Source organism: Xiphophorus couchianus, chromosome 5 (genome assembly GCF_001444195.1).
Source record: "Xiphophorus couchianus chromosome 5, X_couchianus-1.0, whole genome shotgun sequence".
Lineage (NCBI taxonomy): Eukaryota > Metazoa > Chordata > Actinopteri > Cyprinodontiformes > Poeciliidae > Xiphophorus > Xiphophorus couchianus.
The window spans coordinates 19,048,152-19,075,947 of NC_040232.1; the positions used below are offsets into that span (position 1 = coordinate 19,048,152).

Sequence of the window (27,796 nt, forward strand, 5' to 3'; positions counted from 1 at the left end):
ATGTGATTAAAGGGAGCTTGAGAGTAACTCCTTTTTACCTCACAAAGGTTGCGATGCATTGCTTGTTGGGTTTTGTAATATTTGAAGAGTAGCAAACAAAAGAACTTAAGACTCATAGCTTTTCTTCGAAGGGGTTATAAACATTAAACATTTTTGTTCACCTGGAAACTGAATGCCAAATACTCACCCCTTAAAAAAACAATGGCAAACCTCAGAGGTATTCGATAGTCAGATTAAGTGGTTGGATTTTTGAAATCTACCTAGTTTTGTATTCTTCAAATGCATAATTTTTACATGCCCTTTTAACAGTTCTCATTTAAAAATCTGTTTCCATTTGCCTTGAAAAGACAAAATCTAATTACTTATTGCTGAGATGATTATAAGTTTTAAGATTCTGATTACATTATTACACTGCCCTATAGCTTCATATGTGGTCAAACATTTTTGCCTAAAGGTTGTCCAAAGTCAAATAACAGCAGTAAATAGATCTAGTTGGTGAGCCTAAATATGGGTTAAGCAGCAACAACCCCTAGCCCTTTCTGGGGACACACTAAGGACGTTCCAGGTAAGAAGAGTCAGTATGGGACAGCTCTGGACTTACCCTAATACCTTGTTCGTGAGACATGTCCAAAATACCTACTAAGCTATCTGAAGTCATTTCACAACTCCAAGTTTTATATCACGTAGTAGCATAACTCCAAGTCTACAGGATAAAGAGATACTTATTAATTCCAACATCACAAACAAGACTTTTGTACAAGACATTTATTATTTCTTCAAACAAAATATCCATCTGAAATTGACAGAAATCAGGAACTTTACAATATATACAGCTGTTTTCCATAACTTACATATCAAATCTGTTTTGTTAAAACATTTTAATATCTTGTGCACTGAAAAAAAAAAACTTAGGCAATTAGTAAAGTACTACTACTTTTGCAATGCAACAGTAATCATAGAATTAAATTTAATACTTTTCTTTCTTCTTTAACTCAATCAACAGACACTGAAGCATTGTCGAAGTGCTTCTTTTTCCTGTTTGACAAAAAGGTTTAACTAAGGCATGAAATGAAGTCGAAATAAACTTAAAGCATGCACAAAATCACACACTGATATCAGAATACTTTTTTCTGCTCAAACTGTTCATATCCTGATATCCAAGTGAATTATAAGCCGTTTGTAAAAAAAATCTTGCCATGAGCAATGTAAACAGGAGATAAAGCAAAAAACATTTACAGCTCTTCTGATGTTGATACATTAAGTGCTTACATACTTGTATTGAATTGCTGTAAAAGCAAGTCAATTCAACAGTCAAACATTAAGCCTGAAAAAGCTACATAATGAAACAAATTACAATATTTAAAAAATTCTCTTAAATAAAAATAATTATTTTTAGATAATGTGTTCACCGCTGGTTCAAATTCCAATGTTGCATTAATTCTCGTTAAATATTTTAATTGTGTTTGTGAGGTTACGGGAAAGTGAGTCAAATACTTGCGTCACTGGATAATCTAAAACAGGTGTCTAAGAGATAACTTGCAGACTCTTGGAAATTTACAAAGCATTCAGTATGTAATAGATAATTTTCCTATTACATACTCCTTAAAAGCTATAGCAAGCAATTAAAATGAAGGTTACCACAAATCTAGTAATTGTTACTCACAAATTAAGTAAAACCAACTACTTTCCCACCTTAAAATAAAAAAGCACAAGTTTGCATAACTTTGTCTTTAAATTCCAGATAAATTATTTTAAACAGCAAATATATCAACAAATGTTTTTTTTTTCTTGCTACACTATAAAAAGCACACTGTGTCAGTTATATAACAGTTTTAAAAAAATAAGACATCAACCCATCTATTTTGTGCAAATTCTATTGAAATTTTAGGGCTCGTCAATGCATCTATATTCACATTATACACGTTGTCATTTTTGTTTTATTTTCCTAAACCCTTACATGCATAAAACAAGGTAATTACTTTTCTTTTTTGAAAGAAAAATAAAACCAGTTCCTAAAGCTGTAAACTGTGTGTTGTTGCATCAAGTCATTACTAACACAAAAGAGAAAAAAATACTATTGAATAAACATGGAAATTAACTGATTTTTCTCTCTTACAGTGCAAGCGCCGAGAAAAACAGGGTGGTCCCCTGTTTTAAAAAATTTATTCCAGTTTTATTTTTTATGCACACTTTTAACGTGCTTTTTCAGGTGACCAGTCTGAGTGAAGTTCTTGGGGCAGTGTGGGCAGGAATATGGTTTCTCCCCAGTGTGGGTATATCTGTGTCTCTTCAGGTTATTGTAATCTAAAAATCCTTTACCACAATATTGACACCAGTGTCTCTTTTCTCCATTGTGCCACCGCAAATGCACATTCAACTCCACTTTCCTTGTGAATCTCCTTTCACATATGTGGCATTGGAAAGGTTTCTCTCCGGTGTGGATCCGTATGTGAATTTCTACATCCCGTTTGGTGTAGAAGCCGTTGCCGCATACTTGGCAGATAAAAGGCCTTATCCTGCCATGGACCATTTGGATGTGTTTGCTTAGACCGAATCGATAAACAAAACCCTTCCCGCAATGTTGGCAGACGTGAATCCTGCCGTTGCGATGTACCCGATCGTGACGTTTAAAAGTCTTGGAGTCTGGGAAGTACTTCCCACAGAGTTTACAGGAGAAAGGCCGGTATATTTTATGGAGACTGACATGGCTTTCGAGTGCATTGCTGTTGCTAAAAACACGGCCACATTCTCCACACTGGTTCCTCAGCAGATGCCTGCCGATGACAGCCAATGGCTGTAAGGGTGACACAATAGGTGGTGCTCTAAGGGGTATATCTGGAATTCTGTATTCTACCTTTAAAGGTGGCGGCCTTATTATATCAGTCATAGGTTTTTCATTGGGCGGAAGCGTAGGAGGATACCACACTTTAGCTCGCCACTTCTTCACAACCCCTGATGAAATCACTGGTAACTCCAGCTTTTTCTTTTTATAGCTACCTCTTTTCTTCCCAACTCTTCTCCTACCTTTAGCTGCATTGGTCAATTTTTTGGCACTTGCAACTTTATGGTTTGTTTTCTGACCACAATGGCCTTGAAGTTGTCTGGGTTTCTTATGATTGGATTCTACAGTCATTGGGGGACTGGGATCATTTTTTGCCATTTTAAGACACTTTGGACTAGGGGATTCAGGTTCACTCTTAGTTATCTCAGTAATAGAACTGTCTGCAGTTACAATATACCTCCTAGGAGTTAAAGGACTGTATTCCCTTTTCATGGATTTTGTCTTGGGATTAGATTTAGGTGATGTAGAGCAACTTTGGGTGGTCGACATCTCAGGGCTTGAGCTGTTTTCATCTGTACTAGATTTTGTCTTTTCGGGACAAGAAGATACTTTGGTTAACCTCTTAGGACTCAGTGAACTGGATTTTGCACTTTTAGGTGTAGAATCATTTCCTGTTATTTTAAAACTTATAGAAGTGGGTCTCCTGGGACTGACAGAACTGGACCTTTTAATTAGTGAAATTGTATCATTTTCATTTGACGGGGACTTCTTTGGGCTCACAGAAGTTGATTTAGTTACATTTATGCTTGTACTTTCTTTTGGAGAGCTCAACTGCCTTGGACTTTCAGATATAGACTTCATAACACTATGTCTACCTGAGCAAGGTTTCTTAAAACCTACATTAGGTGATTCTTTTGTAGATCCTGACATTCTAGAAGTACCACTTAGTTCACCACCACCCTTGTGCAGTCCTAAACTCTGCATACAAGCAATCTTACTTGGAGAGAGAATATAAAGAGCTTGAGCTGGTATTTTGGTTGAGCCTTGAACAATTAACCGTGGTTTCTTGTTGTTTTTGTTTTCAGTCTGCATTTCTTCTCCTGCAACCTGCTTTGTCAAACTTCTTTTTGCTTCCAAATGAGCCTGCAGATGACTACGTAGACGGGAAACAATGGATTTGGTTCCTCTGGCATTTGAAATTTCATTAATGTTGGACTGTAAAAAAGAAAATATGAATTTAGTACAACCCAAAAAGAAAATAGAAACACTTCACTATATTTATGCATTTGCATAGCTTACCTCATTTTCCAAAGGTGACACAGAGAGTTTGGCTAGAAACTGAGCTTTACTCATCTGAACATGAGGGTCAGATGTATCCTCCTGTGTTATGAAAGCACTTTCTTGTTCATCCTCCATGTCACTGCATAAAATGTCCTGTTCCAAATCAGGAGTTAGCCGATCTGCCTCAACTGAGACATGAGCATATGATGACTTTTCTTTGATGATACCCTTGGATACCAACGTTGAGATTAAGACAGATTCTTTGGTGGAAATAGACAACGGGAGTCGAGTTAATCTGACCACTGCTCTGAGTTTGCGCTCAGTAGTTTGGGTTAATGCCAGAGATACTGATGGTGGTACTCCATCAGCTGGAAATTCTGAACCTGAGTGTTCTTGAATGGAAGCTATTGTACTTTCAGCATTAGCGCTAATTTGTCCAGAAGAGTTGAGGTTGTCAGTTGTGCTGTGTAATTTTTTAGATGATGTTGCATGACCTGAATTAGATGAACTTGATTCTTGTAACTCAGACATCAAGTGTTTTGATGATTCCAGATGAACAGGAGCTACAAATTCCTTGTCATCCAGGCTTGCTGCAAGAGCAATCGTCTCAGGTTCTCTGGCAGATGGCATCGCTTTTGAAACAATAGTGATTGTTTGAGGTGCCACATACTGATGATCTGTAAAGATGGTGCTTGACTGTAAAGACATGACAGGATCTTGTTTCCTGTAGACAACTTTAATAGTTTTTTTGGGAACTGAAGAAATGGGAGGCGTAGCTGCTGTAGATGATGGAGGTAGATAACGTTTGTTCAAAGTTGCTGGGTTAACTGAAGAATGTGGGGTTTGAGACCCTGCTTTGGCAATATCAGATGTAAGAGAAGGTCTTGGGAGAATAATTATTGTACGAGGTCCTTTATTGGGTGCTGGCCTATGGATCAGAGGAAGCGGAAGTGACTTTATCACAGTCTGAGTAGCAGAAGCCGACGACAAAGAAGATGATGCAGTACAACTTGGAGGCAAATGTGACGGTTGTAACGTGACAACATTTTGAAGGTCTACGACTTTCGATGAAGAGGCAGCTGTTAAATCGGCAGACGCAGATGATGTCGTAGTTGACATGAACAGAGTTTCAACAGGAGCCATCTGTTGCATTGTTGGAGTCTCAACTACTGCTTTGAAGGAACCCACAGAAGAAACAGAACTGGACGTGATCTGAGGCTGTGACACGACTTTTAATGGGAGATCATTTTTTTCCAAAGTTGACTGATTCATAGCTTCAACAAGCAGCAAGGCATCCTGAAGGCTAACCGAAGTCTGGCAAGCTTTGAGCAAACCTGAAGATGCTTGTACTGGTACAGCCAATGAGGTGGTTGGCGTTTTATCTGCTGTCACGTCTTTTTCGACTTCTGGGCAATGCTCTTGCAATTCAAATGTGGGTTGCTCTCCAGCGGAAAAGCTGCAACTCAAAGATTCAACATCTATGATGTCGTCTTTCAAAGAAATATCTGCACTCTCTTTAATTGATGAACTCATGACAGATGAAGTCACCAATGGTGGCGAAGGACACGCCATCTCCTTTGTCTTTAAGTCCACCTGGTGTTTTGGATCTTTATCTGTTGAAGTAGGAAGAGCTTGTTTTTGCCTAGTTTTCTTTGGTGGGCGTCCTCTTTTGCGACCTGTTGAAGATTTGGGCTTGGAATTATCTTCCCTTCCAGGGACTTCTTTGTTTAATTCTTCACCTGCCATGTTTGTGTTTACTGATGCAGATTCTAAATGGGTTTGCTTATTATGTGTTGTTCCACTGTCCGTGTGAGGAACCATTTGTTTGCCCTCAGATGTTGCGAGTCCTTGTTTTGCCACTTCCACTATTTCCGACTCTTCCTTAATATCATCCCTCAGGGCATCTTTAAGTGAAATAACCAAGGAATGCTGCATGCCAGTGGACTGGCTGCGTGTTACCTGTGAACTTTCTGTTTCTAAACAGGGTAACTGTAAAACCATCGGGCTGTTCGTTTTCTGAGGTACTGTTATTTGGGCAGTTGAAGAATTGTTTACGTTTGGTCTTCCAATTGGAGCCCCACCAACAGAAGCCCCAAATGAACCTAGTTAACACAAAAATTATAAATGATTAAGAGAATTTAGATAAAATTATACAATATACTTAAAAATTAGAGTATATGGCATAAAAAAATGCCATATATCACCCCCCACCTGATTCAAATTCTGGATCATCATCTTCTTGCTTGAACTGGGACTGCAGAGAAGAATGGCAGTGAGATTATTGCAGGAATTTAACAAATAATAAATTTTCCAAGAAAAATATGGGAATTATTTTAAGTACCAAGTTTAAAAACACACCTCTTCCTTGACAACTACAAACTCCATCTGAGAATTTCTGTCTCTATAACTGACATAGTTGTGCTCTTGTAAACTGTAGTTGTTCCAATTATAGTTGGATTGCTGACCGTGCCTTTCCAGATCTGTGCGCATTAATGGTTCACATTCCTCCACCAGAATTGTTCGGCAAGGAACAAGATCTGTAAACATGAATAAAAATGTCAAACACAATTTGACATGGTAGACTGAAGTTAATAGCAAAATTGGGAAAATTTTGAATAATAAAGTTAATATACATTGCTGCCTTTAGAATAACTTTTCCTTTTTTAGCAGAAATGAGTAATATAATTCAAAGCCCAAACTTGTTCATATTTTCTCACTAGAAATTCAACAACATATATATTTTTAGGAGCTTATCTGTGCAGAAGGTAACAAAGGATGCTTTCAATTATGAAGAAAAAAGATGTCCAAATCATGTTGCAAAAATATCTGCAACAGCTTACTGTAGTTTTGATTTGTTAATACAGTCAGGGGGCATGTAGGCCTACCAAGCATGCTGCTTTAGCGCTTTCCATTCATTGTTGTAGTCTTCAAAAAAAAGTGCTTAGTATATAGAACAGGAAAACAACTCATGTATTGCATAAGTTTTATTCTTACTCCAGTTAGCACATGACTAACTGGAGTAGCCCTAAAGAAACATGTAGTGAGTCATATCCCTACTCCACCATCCAAGATCGACAGCAAGAGCCTGACACATTTTTACGAGACTTTTAAAACATTTGTAACAAGTGAGAGAGCGGTTTAGAAATAAGTAATGGAAAATAAATGACAAAGGAGAGGTATCAGAGTAAAGTAGCACCTCTTTAAAAGTCCCAGTATGGGAACAGAGGGCTCTCCAGCAGGAAAATAAAATTTTAAAGGAAAAACATAAGCAAAAATAAAAACAGCAGGTCCTTTACACTTAACCAGACAGTTGAAATATAGTGTGCATTTTAAGTATATAGTTTAAAAGTGTTTAGTTTTGACAATAGGGTATGTTTCTCACTCTCATATAAAACGAGTTTGAAACTTTGTAGTTAAATACACAGTAACTATTTTCTTTTTTTTTTTTTAAAAACATACTTGTTACAACTGTTACCATGTCCTGACTGTAAATTTTGAGATAATCATAAAAGAAAATAAATTTTAAAAAATCTATCTACTGTGCCTCTTCCGAAGTGATTCTACGGCCATCTGTGGAAAATGCACAGCTCCTGGTTAGAAACAACCAATAACAGACAGGAGGAGGGTCTTAGAACTTTCAATCACACTCATGTATGCCCTGCTCACAGCCTCTTCCGCACAACATGTAAGCTAATGGTGGAGAAACATTCTAACATTACGGGGAAACTTTTTACCTATCATCATCAGTGTCCATACTTTATAGCCTGTGCATTCACAGTGGGGAGTGGGAGCTGTGGGGAGCTTGCCTGGTGGCAACTACTGATTTACCACCAAGCACTGGTGTGTCTGGGTGAGAAGCTTTAATACCCAAACCTCTGTGACAAAGATGTACCAAGCCGTACTGCTGTAACCAATAGGAAAATTTACAATCTTAATCATCATTTGACCTACAGACGGGCAGCAGTGAGACAGTTTTAGGCAAAATATTGTAGAGCTAAACAAATTTACATGAAATTTCAAAATTTGCACAGAAACATACAGATATAATGCTAATGAACCTTTTTAGACAGTTTATTAGCAAGAAAAAAAAAGTTTATTTGGAGGTTAGTTACACTTGAACCAAACAAAAACACCAAATTATGCAGCACATGTCAATAATCAAACTACTATAACTACTTCGCACTTCCTTGCCATTTTTTTAATTAAAATTTTTGCTGATCTGTGTTCAAAGTGATACCCTTGGACGTTATCTAGTTACGGTGTTGACAGTTAATGGCAAGACACTGCATCTTTTTTTGATTTTTTTGTATGATTGTAACATTTTCCTGATCACCAATATTCCTGACAGTGCATAGCAATGACACATGTACGACAAACAACAGTCAGGTGCTGTCTAATCCAATAATACAGTGGTTCCCAACCTTTTTATTACCGCGGACCAGTCAAGACTTGGCAATTTTGCTTCGGCTGAGGGGCGGGGGTGAGGAGGAACCGTCAGATAATGCTTCTGCATGGTTTTTTTGGCCCCGATTTTCCTTTTACAACAATCTTACAACGTCCTGTAGTGTGTGATGTGTTAGGTGGTGGTGTGTAAAATTGGGAATATTCAACATTGTCTTGGCCCGATTATCGAAGCCTCTGGGGTTCTCCCTGATTGGCAGCGAGAACGCAGCCTGTTGAATATGACAGGTAGCCAATCAGAAAGCGCGGTGACATAAGAACGGAGGGGAATCCCAAACAGTTGACAACTGAGAGTCCGGTGGACATCGGAGGTGATATGTGGAAATGTTTATTACTATATGTAAAGGTCATTTTTATATATTTTCATCCGTGTTTGATTATTCTAAATTCATGTATGGTATGTTGGGGGTTTACTGGAAGTTTCCAAAGACGTCTGATCTGTTTCTTACTCATTTTGCTGCTTGTGGGCTCAAAGTTGGCGTGCAAGACGTAATAGAAAGAAAGCGGTTAAAGGATTTTCAAAATAAAAGGCCTGGTAAAACTTTTTCCATGGACCGGTACCGGTCCGCAGGTTGGGGACCACTGCAGTAATATATCAATGAGTGTCACACGACATAGTGAAATTTTTAACAAATATGTATAAAAATATATTTAAAAAGTTACCTGCTGCAAGTTTAACATGAATATTTGTAAAACACTTAAGAGTTAAATGTTCTTAAGCACATTATTTTAAATTTAATTTAATTGTAATGTATTTGGAATCTTTTTCTGTTAACTCGAAATTGTATAATTGACAAAAATATATAAATATAGCTTTTAAAGACTGGAATTATATATTTTTTTTCATTTCACAGCACAATCAAGTGACTGGTTTTGATGAGGGAATAACATACCATGACATAAATCTAAATAACAATAATAATAATACACCTTTTTAAGACCATAACTTGTACCCATGAAAAACAAAACAAACAATGTGTGAGTTTATGTTCTTTAAGTACTTTGATGACTTGCAGAGGAATAATCAAAAGGTATAATGTAATACAATTATTATAATTGTATTACAATTATACAATTGTAATACAATTACAATTGTATTATTTTTGAAGGTTTTCTATGCAACTCACTTCATTTGATTGTGGTTCTTATGCCAGTTTTGGCCAGTTAATAAAGGAGAAACCCTTTGCAGATAAATATTTGAGTCCCATAACGCTTCCTTACTAACAGCCAATTTTAAGAAACTACTTTAATTAGTGGTTGTTACTGTGGGCACAAAACGTCCCCGAGGCGGGTAAGAAAACGGTACAAAACGTCCTGTACCAGACTGCTCCTTTGCTTTGACTTTAGTACTTAGATTCAGTCGGATACGAAACGAACAAAAATAAAGTTGGAAATTGAGAAACAACCAGCATCTAACATTGTATCCAACAACTTTTAAATTTGTTCTTGGCCCTTTAGTTAGTTATCTCTTTACGCTCCAGACAAACAAACAAAAAAAGATAACTGAGAATGAGAGAAAATGTGAATGTGTAACGTAAGAGGAAATTTGTCATGTAATTAGTAAAAGTAGCCACATCTCCAGAAGACTGCTGCAAAATCCTTTTCGCTTTCACCTGTTCCTTACACCGAAAGACCACAGTACGGTTTCCCTCCTTTTATGCATCCCACCCTCCTGATAAGATTGGCATTACGCCGCGATTACGTAACGGTCGTGAGCTTAGGCTACCCAGCAAAATAACGTGGAAATTCTGCCGAGTCTTATTATAAAATCTAAAGGACAAAACAAAGTCAATAATAATAGCACTGCGTTATGCTTAGTGTAATAAAGATAACTACTCACCACACTGTATAGCAGTGTCGCATTTCTCAGAGGCATCGCCAGGTTCTGTAACAGAGTGACTTTCTCCCGTGTGAAAAACCGGTTTGCTTGTGGCAGTCTCATATTGGTAACATCTCGTTTTCAGGTCCTCGTTCTCCTTCTTGATCTTGGAAATTTCTTCCTTCAGCTCATCCACCATGTTTTCAAAAAGTTTCGTCGTCTCCGCGATGGCGCTCTTCAACATACTCTCCATGACGGAGGCATACTTCGACTGAAAATCATCCGCCGACATCTTGATAAAAACCTATAGGCCCCTCCGTTTATGCCCAGGCGAGTTCAGCTGCGGAACGAAAGCATTAAAAACAGGGTATTAACGGCTGACCCAATATGGCTCCTTCACACGCACAGGACGCGGACTCTGCTTTGTGTGACGCACATCAAATGACGGTTGGAGTTGAGCTAATATCCGGTCACGAACTCTTATCCTAATTTGTCATTTTAAATTATCTAAACCACCAGAATAAATTAAAACCAATATTAGCGGAAAATTACCTTTGAGTTTACATAAACCCCCGAAACTACAGACGCGCCGTTCCGTGACACACACAATGCCACAATGTGGCTAAAACGTGTCTACTTCCGCCTCGTCCTTCTTCTTCGGTGAATGAAAATAATCGCGTCTTCTGCCACCTAGTGGACACCAGTGTGGGACCGTGAAAGACATCAGAATAACTAGATTTTCTTTTTATTTCAAAGGTTTTCCGAATGCTTATAAATTCCATGACAGCAACTCAATCAAGTCTATTAATACAAACACAACAAATTACAGATGGAAAAGCTTCAATAAAAAACATGTTGTTGACAAAAGTGCTAAATAAATATTAAAATAATATGTGGACATGATTAGTTAAAACTAAACGTCAAATAAGTATTTATTTATTTATTTGTTTGTTTATGTATTTATTTATCATTGTCAAATTTGAAACAACCCTTAGAAAAAAACATTGATTCCTATCAAGAGAATTATAAACCAAAGACGTTTGTGAATTTTTTTTTAACTTGCCCCAAAAATCTAGTCCTGAAGAGTTTCAAGTTAATCACAATAACTTATTGGACTTTTCTGTTTAAAACGTGTGAACATGACCACACTAATTTACAACACATTTACCAGGAAGTAATTTATCTGGCATATCACCCAGAGGGAAGAACATTTATGTTATATTTTCCGTTATAATAAAATGCATGGAAAGCAGAGAATAGTAAATATATTTTAAGGCTAGAATGAAAATTCGTAGTCGATCTAATTCACACTCAACCAGTTGGGGGCGGTGATGCGCGCATTTATTTCTTCTCCTAGATACAGAGACTGAAATTGGTCTCAATTCGGCAACCGTGTTTTTAAGCACAACAAGCCATAACTTATTGGGCTAATATTAGACATAGTGAACATCAAACAGGCCACCATGCTGGGGTCACGTGATCAGCTGGTTTCTCCCTCGGCCTGCTTGGTTGTGGGGAAGGTGGTCAAAGGTGGAACAGGGCTGTTTGAACTGAAGCAGCCTCTGCAGTAGGACGAACTGCTGGCAATTGTTTGCGCGTTTGTTGTTCTCTATCCTGCAGCTGAAGCGCCATTTGTCTGGAATGCAGACAGGAATGTTATGTTCAATATGTTTTTAAGAGTACTTTGCAAACCAAATGTCCTGTTTAGAAAGGTTTGATGTGGAGATTAATGTAACCCATTAAAGTCTTTCTGTTTTTTTTACAGGATAATATGTATGCCTTTAAGCATATATTGTATGATACAGTAAATAAGTAAAAAGTTCCTGTTCAAAACTTTTATTACTCTCCAACCTTGTTGAGAAAAAGAGAAAAAACGAGTTAGTGGTTTTGGATGGATAATTCCGGACAAAGTAATAAATAGGTAACTTTCAAATTAGTCCTGCGGTATTACCATTATCCCATCATGGATCCTTGGACAGGTTGTAGTTGATTGGCAAAAAATCTCCCTCGTTTATTGAAATGAAGGAGATAATTAGTAATAAATGAGGTGGAAATATAAGTAGGAAGGACATATTCAGAGAATACAGATCTATACAGGTGCCTCTAAACTGATACATAACAAACTAGGTATGTCTTTTGTAACTTCAGATTTAAATATTATGAAAAATAAAATAATAGCAGATAAATTAATGGCAATTTAATTTTCCAGTGGATTGGAGAAGTTAGAGAAAAGACGGGTACGATTTTTTCAGACTCAAGTACCACATTAAATATTCAAGGCAACATATTGGATGTAACTCACTGAGTTTTCAAATTAGTATGGATCACTTCCCATATTGGAATCGTAATTTGTTGGCTGACAATTTTGCTAAAAGTGCTGCAAAAAAGAATACTATTGATTTGAATGTAAAACAAAAGTAAAAAAAGAGTACAGTAAAATTGTACATGTATAGTAGTAATAGATAATCTGATCCATACTCCAAACTGGAAGGTGGCGGTATTGCACATGAAGTTGTTTGCCAGCCGCCATAAAATAGAAGAAGAAGCCGTATTTTTTTTTTATTATTTTTTTTTTGAAGCAGGAAGTCAGGCTTCTGGGAAATACAACAGTTGTGATTATAACAGTACTATTAAGGGATAAGCTAGCTGTTAAGTTGTTAGGTAAACCTTTCCACCAATGTGTTGGTTGAACGTAGACTGTATAAAGAATGGAAAGGGTAAGAGATGTTTCAGATAATGGGTTTGCGGTAAACTAAAGTTAGTGTAAAAAGCTATGTGGCTAACAATTCACATTTACCCTGACAATTTATTTAGCTGTGCTTTACTGACATGGAAAGCAGCTGAACATTAAACCTATACGGCCATTTTGTGTGGCTTAATAAACTAATTTGTAGTAGTTTCCGCCCATTTTTACTTGGGTATCAGTAATTTTTTGGCAGTGAGCTTTTTAAGTTTAATTTGTAATTTTCCTCTCGTTCAGCGTTAGAGCCACTATACATTTTAACACAGTCGCCACAATGACGGAGACGATTCAGTCTTTTCAGTCCCAGCTTTCGGGAGTGATGGAAACGGTGTTCAAGGCTGCCATCTATGAGATCACACGGCTGGTGGAGGAGAGCTTTGTAGAGGAAGTGCTGCGGTGTAGGGAGCAGGTGGAATCCCTGGAGAAGAGGCTGAAGTCGGCAGAGAGCCGCCGGAAAGATAGGCAAGACAACGGGAAGGAGATGTGTGTTGACTGCGGGAGAGCCAGGACGACTGGAGAAGACAAAAGCCTGACAGGTGGGTGATGTCTGATGTCCCTCTAAAACTACATCATCTTAGTTATTTTATCACTGGGTCAGATGCATCACGGTAAATAAACCCAACCAATCACCCCGCTGTAGTTTCTCACAAATTAGAAACGTTCACAGATGGAAAGCAATCTTCATAGATGCTCCAAAATCTCTAAAATAAGTGGTTATAGGATGTGCTAAATTGGCTGCTCCTTCATTGCCTTTCATTCAAACATGGGAATATTTTACCATCTCATTATTCCATTCTAATTTTTGGGGACCACGGTTTTATTCAAAATTGATTTTCAATTCAAAACAATTACTAATAATGATTTCTGCTTCAATCTATAGGTGTGCCAAGGATCCTCATCTTCTGCTTTGCAAGGCAGTATGATAAATGGAGACATTCAAGTGTCTTTTTCACATGATTAATTTTTAAATATTAATCCATCCTTAGATGGAATTGTCGTCATTAATGCCACTTTGGTTGTTTTGGTTAAGGCACTGGCAACCTTACTTTTACTTACTCTTGGTGAAAATGTAGCACAGCTGTAGTTTTCAAGAAAAATACTTCAGGGATTCTGAATTGTTTTGCTTATTGGGGTATTTATGATTTATTGCTTACACCTTATGGTACGCAATTAGCATAATGCATAGAACCATTTTGGTAATTGTCTCCAGTATTCTTTTCTTCATAATCTAGATATCATGAGTCAAATGTTTCTTCTTTTCTATCATCTCTGCTGTCATATACAGTATTTTAATTATCTTGTTCTTATTCATTTTTCTATTCTGTTACTTTTATCTTTACCTTAACAAAAAGCCTCAGTTATTAAAAAAAATTGTGAAGCCATTTTAGTATTTGTTTGGCTTGACCAGAGACATATTAGAATTTTATGTTTCACAGCTCACAGCCAGATAAAACCCATAATACAGCAGAAAACTTTAAAAGATAAGTTTAGTAGAGCTTTCCAGAACTAATGAAGAAAACATATTATCCAATTAACTTCGCTGAATTTAAGTGGATAAGGTCAGAACTCAAATTAAACTGAATTGGACCTAAAGAATCACAAAGATTCAGTTCTCTATATAAAAATATGCATCTCTTACTATTTCAACTGTTTACAATGCTATTTTTTCTAGTTAGTTGATTAGTTTGTCTGGTAAAAAAAAAAAAAAAAACCCTACAAAGTGAGGAATACCTCAGATGTTACTGTGTGGTAACTAACAAAACATAATGCAGAGATGCAAACCCTGATGCAAAATATTAAAACACCTCCTAACTTCATAATTGATTTAAAGGTGTTTTAAGATCATTAGATCATTCTAAAATTAATAATCAAAACTATTTGACCCTTTGCGCATTGAGTGAGGTGTATTTTTTCTGTCTTCTTAACAGACAAAAGCTTGAAGCAGGAGAGAGTGACACAAGAAGAGGCACAGAGTTACCAAGGCACTGTTGGAAAGAGACTAAGTAAAAACGCTGAAAAGGCTACGCAAGAGACGAGCAGTGCGGCACAGGTGGGTGTTTTTTAAGAACTCACACTGTTGTGTTATGTCTGCACAGTTTTTCTGTGCTTGTGAGCTGATAAATTTGGCATTAACCAGACTTATTACAGTATGCAGAACTGTTCTTTGATAAGTATTAGTGATCCAAATTTAAGCATGAATAATCGTAAACGGGCTTTCAGGATGCTTACATAAAAACTTAAATGGCTAATTTAAAGAGATTTGTTTTTTTCCAAGGTAGAGCCATCTTCCGTAGCTCCAATTAGGCAAGAGGCAAACTGCACTGGGTCAAGTAGACCCGGTACTTTGTTATTTAAAACCATCCCAGGTGTTAAAGAACAAAATTTTATTCAAAATACTTCACTAATTGTGGTGTTAAAGCAGCTGATCTAAATTCATTCAGTTCAGCAGATAAGTTGTTCTTTGCTACAGGTGCAAGTTATATTCTTACGCAGTAGAAAAAAAAAACTTCTCTGGGTGAGAGGTGAGTTAATGTCTTTCAAAGCTTCACAAAGTTGAACTGCATATGTGAATCCTAAAACCCTCATAAATGTCCACAATCCCTTTGTTTTTATTTGGATGTTAGAGTTCAGATTGGAATCCTCACACCAGACTGCTAGACATTGCTTTGTCCCCCTTTGAGTTGACTTATCTTCACATGGTGATCACACTTAGCACTGCTGGTTACAGATGTTAGCTGGCTCTTACTAGTCTGACAGTCTTTGTGCTGTTTGTCCAAGAGTCCTGAACTTACATTGGACCTCATTTATCTAGAACTGCATAGATTTGGGATTTTTATTCATGATTTTGTCTACACACTAATCTGTCTCATAAGAAAAGGGCTAGTTTATCTTCAGGTAGTCCAGGATTCTACACGGAAACTCCCGACATAATCGAATAGAGCTTTAGCTACAGTTTAATTTCAGAATTTATTGTAAAATCTTTGGTTTTATCCTTCAGTTCTTTCCATGGACTACCTTCTTCTTGTATTGCTAATGTAATTCAGGCTTGGACCTTTTATTACAGTCTGTTGTTGTCCAATCAGAGCTTTTTAACTTTCCCTTGCAGCCACTTGGACACTGTTGTTTCCAAACAGTAGCATCCAGGCTGGAATGCACCGTCTTCATCTGTAAAGACGACTGGAAACTGGACTGGAAATTTTTAAAAAGCAGCTGAAGATATTTTTTCAAAGATAGTTTTTGTTAGGTTTAGGCTTGTATGACTGGTTTGTGTTTGTTGTATGCCATTTCATATTTTTCTGAACGCAACAAACTTGCATAGGAATGTAGCTTTGAGAGCAGTAATAATCGCAGGTCATGTCCCTTGTGGGATTGTATAAAATGGTGAGTATAGTAGCAAATCCTAGAGTTTGAACAATAGGTGTTGATAATTCAGACAGCTGGAAACCATTATTTACATATCCACAGCTAATTTTCAGCAGCTCCCCAGCTCTTGAACCAAGTTTAGCATAGCCTTGACGGGTGATTTAAAGTTTGTTTATTTCAACATCTCCCATCACCACAGATGCAATGGATCTTCTGGATCGCTATGAAAACTAAAGAGACGCATACAGATATATCTACATAAATTAATATGAGGTTATGCCACCTTTAAAACGCAAACAAAATGACCTTGCTGCATTAGCCAGTGGAATAAAACATTAAATCTTGCTGACAGTAGTTATTTTCCAGGTGTCCATATTAGATCTAATTATTGCTGGCTTTCATAAGGGTCACCCCACTTGATTACATTATCCTATCAGGTACAGAAACACATATTGGAACCCACAAAATCAAACTGTTAAAAGAATCAGAATTCAAATAGATGGACATCTATAAATAACCAGCACAGCCTAAATGCATTTTAGATAGTTTACAACCTGATGCTACTTTATCATTGATAGAACAAAAGATTTTAGACCGATTTTAAAGTGACAATATCACACCATAAGATTAATAATGCACAAAAGACACTTGATGTCTTAAATGTAGTTTGTCCTACCAAATGTTAGGCTAGAAATTATGTCACACACTTTCTTGGGCGTGTACAACAGATATGCTGTAGCTCAACTGGGAATCAGCCTTTAATGTAAGACTTCTAATTTCCAAAAAAGGCTGTTGTGTTTTATACTCAAATTAATCAAGATGAAACTAAATTGCATCAGATCCTGCTTTAGAATTAGAATGATATAAAACATTAATTGTAGCTACTTTTTAGGTAATTGTCTTAGTCACATTCTTTATTGAAATGTTGCTTCCCACTATTTAATCCCTATTATCACTCATAACAATCTACATATGCAGCATTCAGATTCCAATATTATTTATGAATGCAACTGAAATGTCAATATGGGTGTGATGTTTGTATTTGGTTTGGGGATTCATGCTTGTGTATTGGGGAGCAGGTTTGGTACATCTACCTATTAGATGGTAGATGTACAGTAAATAAGTTAATTTACTGGACAATTAAGTCTCATTCTAGCAGCTGTTTATCCAGAGTCTTGCTGTCAGAAGAGTCGTTGGATTCAGGACCCACAAAATATGATATTAACTTCTTCTTTCAAGGCTGATTCAGAGCAGCAGAAAAACTCAAAAATGGTTTTAGACTTGCAATAATGATAATAATCATAAAGAAATGATTATTTAGAGAGATTTTGTTTTTGTAAATTGCAGTGAATATATGGAGATGCGTACACAAGTGCTCTCTTGACCTGGACAGCTGTTGGGGGCATCGCCAAACAAAATATACTGATTTCCTTAGTTGTTTCTGTCATAATCAAAGCCGTAAATAAATAAAAAAACAATATAAATTATTATTCATTAAAATACACACATTTTATTACATCAGTAAAAAGAGTTGACGTTGAACCATTTTGAAACAATGGCAAATTTCTGAATCTCACTCGTCAAATAACCCAAATAGAGATATCCTTCAAGACTCCAGCCACTGATTAAAAAAAAGAAAAATACCCTAAATGCAACCTTTTGTATTCTTGCTTATCTTCCAGGGTGCAGGTGTACAACAGGATACATGTGAGAGACAACTCAAAGAAGAAACTCCTCAGAGCATCCAGCCAGAAAACGAGGAATCCCACGGGTGGAGTGTCGGCAAAGAAGGTGAGTTTCTATGCAAGTTGGTGATGAAAACAGTATTTATTTATGAAAAGACTACAAAGTACAGAGAAAAACATGTCTTGCAATCTTTGTGTTAGAAAATTTAATATTATCCACATTGGAAGCTAACTGCATTATTCATATGCTAGGTGTGTTATTGTGACTAGCTTGACAGTTTGTTTATATTATTTCAGAGACAAGTCTACCAGGACCAAGTAAGCATTTCAGTGAGCAGAATAACCCAGCTTGCCATGTGAACTGGGAACCTGGCTTTGACCAGAGACCGGAGTTGAGCCAAGACAGACAATTGGAGGTCCTCTCTGAATCAAATTTCCAGAACAGGTACGTCTTGAATGACTTGGGTAGCTTTGGCAAACCTGGATATGGAGAGATGGATAACTATGATGGGCTACAGGGTTCTCCAACCCATCTACCTGACGGCCTTAGTTATATGGATCAATTTAACGAGAATAGGAAAAACCCTGAAGGAGCTGAGCACCAGTGTTACACAGCAGGGTCTCCACAGAATAGAGGAACTGAGGAGAGCTCCCCTGTTAGGACTAACAGTGATGTGAGCGGGGAATTCAGCGGGTTGCTTATTGATGAGGAAGGATATCTGCAGGAGCCAAATATCAGATACTCCGATCAGATATCTGGTGATTTGGGCAGCAGAATGAGCTTTCAAGGACAGGAAGTTCAGTTCCCCAATGCATCATATGAATCCTCGGCTTCATACAATGACACTTTAAACTTGCAACAAAGATTAAGTAATCAAAATTCAGAAAATGAAGCAAGGAGCAGCACCCACAACCATTGTTTTACTACGTTACCTAATTCAGTTTCTTTTAAGCCCCACAAACAGTCCCATAAAGGTACAGGACAAGGATCCTCATACATCTGCAACCAGTGTGGGAAGACATTCACTCAAGCCTGTAATCTGAAAGTCCATCAGAGGATCCACTTAGGGCAGGGCCTCCATCTGTGCAGCCACTGTGGAAAAGGATTCCCATCCTTTGCCAACTTAAAAACTCACAAATGTGGTCAAACAGGCAACAAACCTTATTGCTGCGCTGTTTGTGGGAACAAGTTTAGCCGCCTTTGGAACCTGAAGCTGCACCAAAGGATTCACACGCAGGAAAAACCTCACCAGTGCAGCATGTGTGATAAGAGCTTTACTAGGGCAGACATCCTGAAAGTGCACCAGCGCACCCACACAGGGGAAAGACCATACTGCTGCGCCATTTGCGGCCACAGCTTCAAACGCCTGGACCACCTCAAGTCACATCAGCGCAAACATGTGACAAACCTATAGGACTAAAGCAAGCGAGTTTGGGTTTAATGGTGCTCTCTTTCTTTCAATCTGGTAATCTACAAATGAATGTTTGCACTGCTAAGTTTCAAACTCTTTAGTTGTCGGTTGCATTTATTTAATGCAATTATTTAAATATGTTTTATTATGAAAATAAATGACAAAATGTAATATTTTTCACGTTTAAATTGATGTCTTCAACTTAACACCTGCACACTTTGTATATTTAATTAACTGTATTTGATTCGAATGTATTCAGTGTGAATTCTCAGCGGCATAAAAAATAAAACTGGCTTTGGATGTCATTACTTGGTTATTTTCTTCTTGCTTCCAAAATAGAATAATCAACCTGCTATATGGCAGCCAGTCATGGAATTTTATTTAATTTCCCTCTGGGATTATTAAAGTATTTTGAGTTTAACTGAATGCTTTCTTGCCAGTTCAAGAGAAGCTTGTGGCACACGTTTTTATAATTCAACTTATTTCATCAGCTAGGTCTGTTGTGTATCCTGAACCTGAGGTTTAATTTTAACATATCCAGCAGAATGATTGGTTATTTTCTTTGGGTAACCATAGCAATCTAAACTGCTTTAATCAACTATTTATAAATTTAAATTTAAACATTAAAAGTATTTAATTTATAAATTAAGCTAACTCAGAATAAACAACCATATTACTGTGATTTTACTTCATTCTGTCAGACAATGCTCTGTGCAATTACATTGCATTTACAGTGAACATTTTTACATTTTGTCACATTAGAACCACAAACTTCTACTGTGGTGTATAGAATATAACAAAACAAAGTGGCACATTATTGTGAAGAAGAAAGAAAGAACACCTGGTTTTCAAGACATTTTCCAAATACTAAACTGTAGGTTGCATTTGAATTCAGCCTCCCCGATTATTCTAGAAATATATTTTGGTGGACTTACTGCTGCAAGTCATTTGAGATACGAGTGGGCCATTCTGCTACACAAATATGATTTTATATAAACCAACAAAACATTAGATAGAGCCTTCACAAATATTAAAGGAGCTTTCATGACAGCCCTCGCCTTGGTTTATCAGACCATCATTCTGTAATTTTAATTCCTACCTGTAGGCCCCTGCTTACTAGACGAAACCCCATTTAGAAGTAGGTGAGGGTCTGGACTGTGGGATGTGTGTCAGCATTACACACATCCCAATGCACGGTCTAGGACATGGACTCAACACCCCCCTTGTGTAACTGGCTGTCTGATTCCCTCACAGACAGACCCCAGTCTGTGGGGGTTGGCAAAAATTCCTCACGGGTCATCTCTCTCAGCACTGACTCCTTCTATGTACTAAGCCCACTGCTCTTCACCCTGATGAACAATGACTGCTATGCCAGAACAACAATGAACTGGCTTGCTGAGAGGAGGCGAGACACCTGATGGACTAGTGTGATGCAAACAATCTAATCCTGAATGTCAACAAAACAAAAGAAATTAGCGATTTCAGAAAAAAAAGATCAACAAAGTCACTCCCCCCTCCTCATCAATGCTGTCGAGCGGGTCAGCAGGATTATATTCCTGGGGATACAGATCACAGACACTTTGACTTAGTCCCTCCATACCTTTGGTCAGGTGACGAGAGCACAGCAACGTCTGCACATTTTGGATGAGAAGAGCAAACCTCTCCCTTCTCATTCTCACCACTTTCTACCGAGGCACTACAGACAACATGACAACAGCATCTCTGTCTGGGTTGGAACGTGTGATGCCTCTGATTGGCATTATGTAGAGAGAGCGGTGAAGACAGCTGAGAGAATAATCAGGACTGGTTTCCATCTTTGACACAGCTCGCAGTCACTGCCTCACCAGGGCTCGGGCAATCACAAAAGACCCCTTCAGCCCTCACCATTGTTTGTTCTCCTTGCTGACCTCTGGCAAAAGATTCAGCAGCTTCAAATTAAGAACAACAGCTTCATCCCTCCTGTGATAAGACTGCTAATCAGTGGAAATATGTAGAATACTTGTTTTTATTCTATGTATTCGTACTATTTTTATTTTTCTTGACTCGTTTTCAGTTTTTATTTTATTTTATCATAATTTGAAAAAAATGTTCAAGGCATATGAATGCTTTTGGCAACAGACACCCTATTTAGCAAAAACCCCCACGGTGATCTAGAAATAAACTGGACCATAATTTTTGTTTAAGCTCGTGAAGCGTATTTTAAATTAATTAAAAACATTATTGTATCTAGAGATTTCTAGCCTGGGGCTAGAAACGTTTCGCAATCATTTCCTAGCCTCAGGCCACCGTACTGCGTCAGCTGTGATGTCATTAGCAAAAACAAGGTTCACAAAGTGGGTATTGAATGCTTTCTTCATCCTAACATCTGTTCCTAATTAGAAATTATCCAATTTAAAAATCCACGGCGGAACGTTCGGCTCGCTTGCGTTGTAGCGCATGCGCTCCATGGTTTGTTGCGTCTCGCTTTTATTTTGCTAACGAGATTTAGCTTACGGGACGCTAGCGTCATGCTAATATCGAGGTGAATATCTGATATCAGCAGTAATCAGTAATAATATTTAGCGTTAAATCACGTCACGCTATCACCTGCTAACCAGGGAATCCGATACCGACAAATAGATGTCTGGCTGATCCAAACCAAAAGCACTCTTAAAGATTTTCCCCAAGCAGTTTTGAAAGTGGACACTAAAGGACAGACTCGCAGGGTGTCAGGACACAGTGGACCATGTCGGACCTGGACACCCTCATCGTGACCTTTCAGAGCCAGCTCTCCGATGTGATGGAGGCTGTAGTGAAGACGGCGATGTTTGAGGTGACCAGGCTGGTGGAGGATGTCTTCATGATGGAGGTGAGGCGCAGCAAACTGGAGGTGGACTCGCTGAGGCTGCAGCTGCAGTGGACTGGGAGCAAACGCGGCGGGGATGCAGAAATGACCGACGGGTCTGTTGAGTTGGAGAGCAATGAGGCAGATCAGAGTCCTGTCGTGGTAAAAGCAAAAGCAGAGGAGCATGGTAAAAACATACAGCAAGAGTTTCAAAGCAGGTTATGGGTTACTCTGTGTTACATTAATGTATTACATTTCCCTTTTTATTGCAGACACAATGAGTGACTGCGAGGTGAAGAATCCAGATGGTGCAGTAGAACATTGGTTGTCAAATGGCAGGGAAGAATCCAAGACGGAGTCAGCAGACAATCCAGAACCGATCCAGAGCCCTGGAAGAGAGTCTAAGGTGAGTCACATGACTGTCAAGATGTCACTTGGCCCGACTGGAGGTTGGCAGGTTTTCTTTAAAAAAAAAAAAGATATGAAGCCTTTTTAAAGAAAAGCATCTATAGAAATCCTAAAATATTCACTCATACAGTTTCTACGGCGTAGTGGATACCAAAGAAAATCCTGACTTGTATAGAGGACAGTAAAGCAGTGCTGCTGAAAAGCGTTCAATTTGATTTTCAACTTGCTTCCAACAGAGACAAATTAAGGAGCAGATATACACCATTTATCACATTCCAAAGCTACAGCTAATATTTATTTGGTAATCAATAAATTAATCAAAAAGTTAAATGAGATTAGTCAGGTATTTTAACCCAGCCTTGCTCTCTGCTGTAGCACAGGTCTTATGTGGATAATATTTTTAACATGAAATATCTTGGCCCCCATATCGATGTTGGCCGATATTGGTACGGCTGTGTTGGAGCAGAATAGTCTCTAAAACTGGCATCTTGAAATACAGGCAGCACATCACATTTGTTTTTGGTTGGTGTTTACTTCTGTAGTGTAACGTTGAACTTGTTTGGCACCCAACAAGGCTTGTAAATGTTATTCACAAAGCTTGTTTCAGTCAGAATAAACTTGAGAAGAATGTACAGATCGTAAAACATTAACTAAGATGATTTTGTACTGTGTCTTGGTTTTCATCACACATAATATTCTGTGTTCAGGTCGCAGGAGAAAAGGAAATCATGGCATCTATGGAAATGAAAGAAGAAGAACTAAACAAACTGGCCTCTTGTTCTCTGCATTTGAGAGAGTGGAGCAGTACTTCTGCTCGTAAGTATCCGGTTCAAAAAATGAACAGTATTTAAAAAAATAAATACTTTACAGGTGAACTGTGGCTACCTTCTCTAATTCTGGTCAAGAAAAGCATCTCCACAGTATAATGCTGTCACCACCGTAGATATGAATCATAACAAAAAGATTTATGGAGTACATAGCTCATAGTTGTCATGTCAACAAATTCTCCCACCTGAGCAAGGACACTACACTTTATCCAGATTTTTTAAAATAATTTTTTTAAAATATTCAGATATCATTTTCCACTCACCCCACTATTTTGCCCCAATTTATGTTAGTTTATCACATAATAACCACAAAAAAATATTTTAAAGTTTTTGATTGTTCAGTTTATTATAAATCTGTTTAAATTCTTCCAGGTGAAGCTGAACCAGAGAATGCAGGTGACTTGGTTGAGGCACAGCCGACACCAGCCCAAACATACAGTGAAGAGCTGCAGAGAAATGTCATTAAGAGAGACCCACACATGTCCACTGATTGTGCGTATCCCGAGATCCAGGACGAAACAGAAGTGGCGGCGGACCAGACCGATGTTCTAGCTTTTGAACTTAATTCCAAGTGGGCTGACTTGGCGGCCACAGCAGCTGGGCTCCAGCAGAATCACAAGCTTGGCACAGAACCGGAGTTTCCAGGCCCACCTAAAGGTTCAGTGAATTATCTGGAGCATGAGCTTTCTGGCTCTGCCAGAGCAGATGCTCAGTTTACCTCAGTCAGAGATCAGGTTTCCTGTTCGGAATCTCCCAAAGCCAGACTGCAAGCCAAGAACATGCCAAACGTGATCGTTAAAGAAGAAGTCCTTATCGATTCTGATGGGTTTACAGAAGGGGCGAGTACAGAAAAGAAAGCTGGGACGCAATCATTCACCGGTTCGTTACAGAAACAAAGGATGAACTCGGCACATAAACCAAACCACTTTCACCACAGATCCTCAGCACAGGAGGCAGTGAAGCTCCAGTCTCATAGGGGTTCAGGACTCAGGCTACAGGCAGCCATACAACACCTCCACCGACCAGTGAAGAAGTCTCCACAGAGACTATCAAACATGACAACAGCAGCGCTCTCCGACCCTCGCTCTCAGGTTGCACCTTTAAATAACCCTAACAGGATTTCCCCCACATCCAAAGCCGCCTCATCTTTGCAGCCACTGCAGCGCGTTCACCTGGGTGACAAACAGACCGTAGCTCTGCACCGCGCCAGTGCCTCTTGGATCAGCATCAAATCCAACAATCACCCTGCAAACTGCCATCAGTCGCCCCGCAACCCCGTCTCCCTTCCTGACTCTCCGCTTTACAGGCCCTTCCTGCGCTGCGAGGAGTGTGACAAGAGCTTTCCACATCCCAGCAACCTGAAAGCCCACATGCAGATTCACACAGGCGAACGGCCTTTTTGCTGCCCGCTCTGCGGCCGCAGCTTCACCAAGCTCAGCAACCTCAAAGCCCACCGGCGCGTCCACACAGGCGAGAGACCTTACTGCTGCTTGGCATGCGGCAAACGCTTCACCCAGAAATGCAACCTGAAACGCCACCAGAGGATTCATCTGGACGTTTGACCTCAGAGATCTGAAGGAAAAAGAAAATTCATGAGTGTTTGTGTTTTAGCTTAAGACGATCAGGGCTCATGTTGCAGTGCAGCACAGTTGGTGGGCTGCATCATGAGACTACATCTCTAGATTTGATTAGTTCTGTGCATTCCTATGAAGCTCACCTGTTAACCTCTACAGGTGTGCTGGGCTCACTGTAGGATGACAAACACTGTGTGTGGCGTGTGTTTCATATTGTTCGATGAACCAGCTAATAGTTATACCAGACGTTAAATGTTCAGAATTATTTCTTACGTGGACTGAAAGTTTTTTATAAAGGTACATTGCCATGAAAAAGTGTTTGCCCCCTTAAAGATTTTTGCTATGAAGCAGCAGTTTCATGTTCCAAATGAACTTTAATATCAGACTAAAACCAATAGAAAGCAACCTTATCCTGGGTTGATTTGATCGAATAGTCCCAACTTAGTCCTAATTCCTCAGTCCCAACTGAGGAATTACCTATATTTTTGATGAGTGATAGACATCAACAATCAAGATAATCAATTAAATAGAACTTGTCTGATAACATGAAATCATTTCTTGGATTTCAAAAAGCAACACATTATCCCCTTGTCTAAACAAACTTAGCAGATGAGAAATGGTACTCAACAGCCTGGAAAGGGTTACCAAGTCATTTCTAGAGTTTTGGGAGTCCAGTGAAACAAAATTCAGTCTTGATCCACACAAAGCGAGAAAATGTGGAATAGTAGTGAACTTTCCCAGGTATAGTCGGTCTACCAATAGAATACAAAGGACCCCAGAGCAACATCTAAAAGCACTGCCAGCCTTACTTCAGTGAAGATCAGTGGTCATGATTAAAAACTAAAAAGGCAAGGCAAAATCATACCTTGTGTATGATGTTGCACCATTCAACATCATATACAAAGGGAATTCTGTGTATGATTCTGTGCAGCAGAATCATCCATGGAAGAGTTTGGAAGAGTTTCAAGCCCAAAACTGTTGCTGACATCACTTTGATCCAATCACTTTGAATTTTGGAATAAGATTCTGTAAATGTTCTGTGTGTCCTTTTACGTCCATTAGAACATGTCCAGCCATCAGTTTATGACCTTCAGCTCAAGCGCATTTGTTCAGCAGGACAATAATCCAAGGTGCTAATATGTTCAAATTCTAAAGCTCAAAATAGCATCATGAAGGTTTTGGGGTGGTCACCACCCCAATGTCTGAACTTTGCTGTCAGGAACTTTAGGTCAAAGTTCAGACCTAAATGTGGTTGAAATACTGCAGCATACATGCCCAATGACACAACCTTTTACTTTGTTCTTTTATGCATAAAAGCATAATTTGAAAACTGCTTTTTGTGTTTTCTCTGGTTATAGTTGTCTGGTATTAAATTTGTTTAATTTCAAATATTAAAGTGTGAGTAGAAAGGAAAAGCAGATGCATTTCAACATACTGCTAAGGGGCAGTTTTTTCACTTTATTAAAGTGAAAAAAAGAAAGGATTCCAATTTAATTTTTTGCTGTCAGGAAAAATGAGTTGGCCTAAAAACATCTCTTATTTAATATTGGTTCCTATAGTATTAATGACCACAGCACTCATGAGCTAGAGCACAGTTTCTTACACAAGTTATTCCGAATGATTGCTACTGACTGATAATTGTATTAGCTCAAAACTTTGTTTTAATCCTAAATTAAAATTCCAGCATTGTTATATGATGTAAAAATGTCTTCTGATATATATATATATATTGTCTCACATTGTAATACTTTTAATATTTTTATTCTTATCTTATTAAATTATAAACATAGAACAATTGTTTCTTAACTAATTTACATGAAAGATATGTGTGTGTGTGTGTGTATGTGTTATATGTACAATTATGTGTGTAACGAGTCCCTGGCACAAGGTCTCGCAATATTAACGTTGATATTTCTTATCAATTTGACAGCTGACTTGCAAGGAGCAGTCTGCTTGCCATGTTAGTCAAAAAGTATTAGAGAGATCTGAACTTCTGAGCTTGGCACACTGTTGTATCTATGCTAAAGATGTTTTTAAGTCAGGTTTGCAGGTGCATTTCAATTAATTAGACTAGTATTCAAAAGTTAGTTTATTGCATTAATCAGTTCAAGAAGGGAAACTTATGCAGTGACACCCAAAATTATACATATCCTTAAAGCTGTTAAAATTTCAGCTTTCTGCGACAAAAAAGAAACAAAAATTTACTTGTTGAATTCACAAATGTGAGATGTTTTAAAAAAGACGACAGCTGTACTGCACGATATTTTTTTTTGGACACTAGATGTCACCCTTTCCGCTTCTTTCACCCAACAATGCTTAATGGAGCTTTTCAGATGATCGCTTATCTCCTTGTATAACTTCATACAGAGCCTCTATTAAAAGAAAAAAGAAAAACAACCCAGCAAAGAAAAAAAGAATTGTGGTAACAAGCATCTCTTGGTGCTGTTTTAGCCAATCTTTGTGCCTGATCTAGTGTGTGTTGCTCGAGCTCAGGATTAAGCCTGATGGTTTATCTGTGGCGGGAGTCGGAGCAGCTCTGTGCAGGTGGTACAAACGATAACATTTTAATCTTGTTTTCAAGATGTGGAAAAAGCTAGCGGAGGCTAAACTCTTTCAG

At 38.2% G+C, this 27,796-nt stretch overlaps 3 protein-coding genes across 3 annotated transcripts; 2 read left to right on the top strand and 1 right to left on the bottom strand.

Moving 5' to 3' along the window:
* Positions 1-747: 747 nt before the first annotated feature.
* Positions 748-11,009, bottom strand: LOC114144156 (serine-rich adhesin for platelets-like). The gene is made up of 6 exons (XM_028016678.1): positions 10,896-11,009; positions 10,365-10,683; positions 6,422-6,600; positions 6,275-6,317; positions 4,082-6,165; positions 748-3,997 (listed from the first exon to the last, which is right to left on the bottom strand). The coding sequence occupies exons 2-6, from the start codon at positions 10,633-10,635 to the stop codon at positions 2,174-2,176; spliced, it is 4,401 nt and encodes a 1,466-aa protein (XP_027872479.1). The 5' UTR covers positions 10,636-10,683; positions 10,896-11,009; the 3' UTR covers positions 748-2,173.
* A 1,797-nt stretch (positions 11,010-12,806) lies between these two features.
* On the top strand, positions 12,807-19,851 carry LOC114144158 (zinc finger protein with KRAB and SCAN domains 1-like). Its single transcript, XM_028016681.1, has 4 exons — positions 12,807-13,622; positions 15,015-15,136; positions 18,132-18,240; positions 18,432-19,851. Exons 1-4 carry the CDS (start codon positions 13,361-13,363, stop codon positions 19,547-19,549), a joined length of 1,611 nt encoding a protein of 536 aa, XP_027872482.1. The 5' UTR covers positions 12,807-13,360; the 3' UTR covers positions 19,550-19,851.
* Positions 19,852-19,980: 129 nt separating this feature from the next.
* LOC114144157 (zinc finger protein 394-like) lies at positions 19,981-26,989 on the top strand. Its single transcript, XM_028016680.1, has 4 exons — positions 19,981-22,557; positions 22,643-22,776; positions 23,486-23,594; positions 23,978-26,989. Exons 1-4 carry the CDS (start codon positions 22,272-22,274, stop codon positions 25,165-25,167), a joined length of 1,719 nt encoding a protein of 572 aa, XP_027872481.1. The 5' UTR covers positions 19,981-22,271; the 3' UTR covers positions 25,168-26,989.
* The last annotated feature ends 807 nt before the right edge of the window (positions 26,990-27,796 follow it).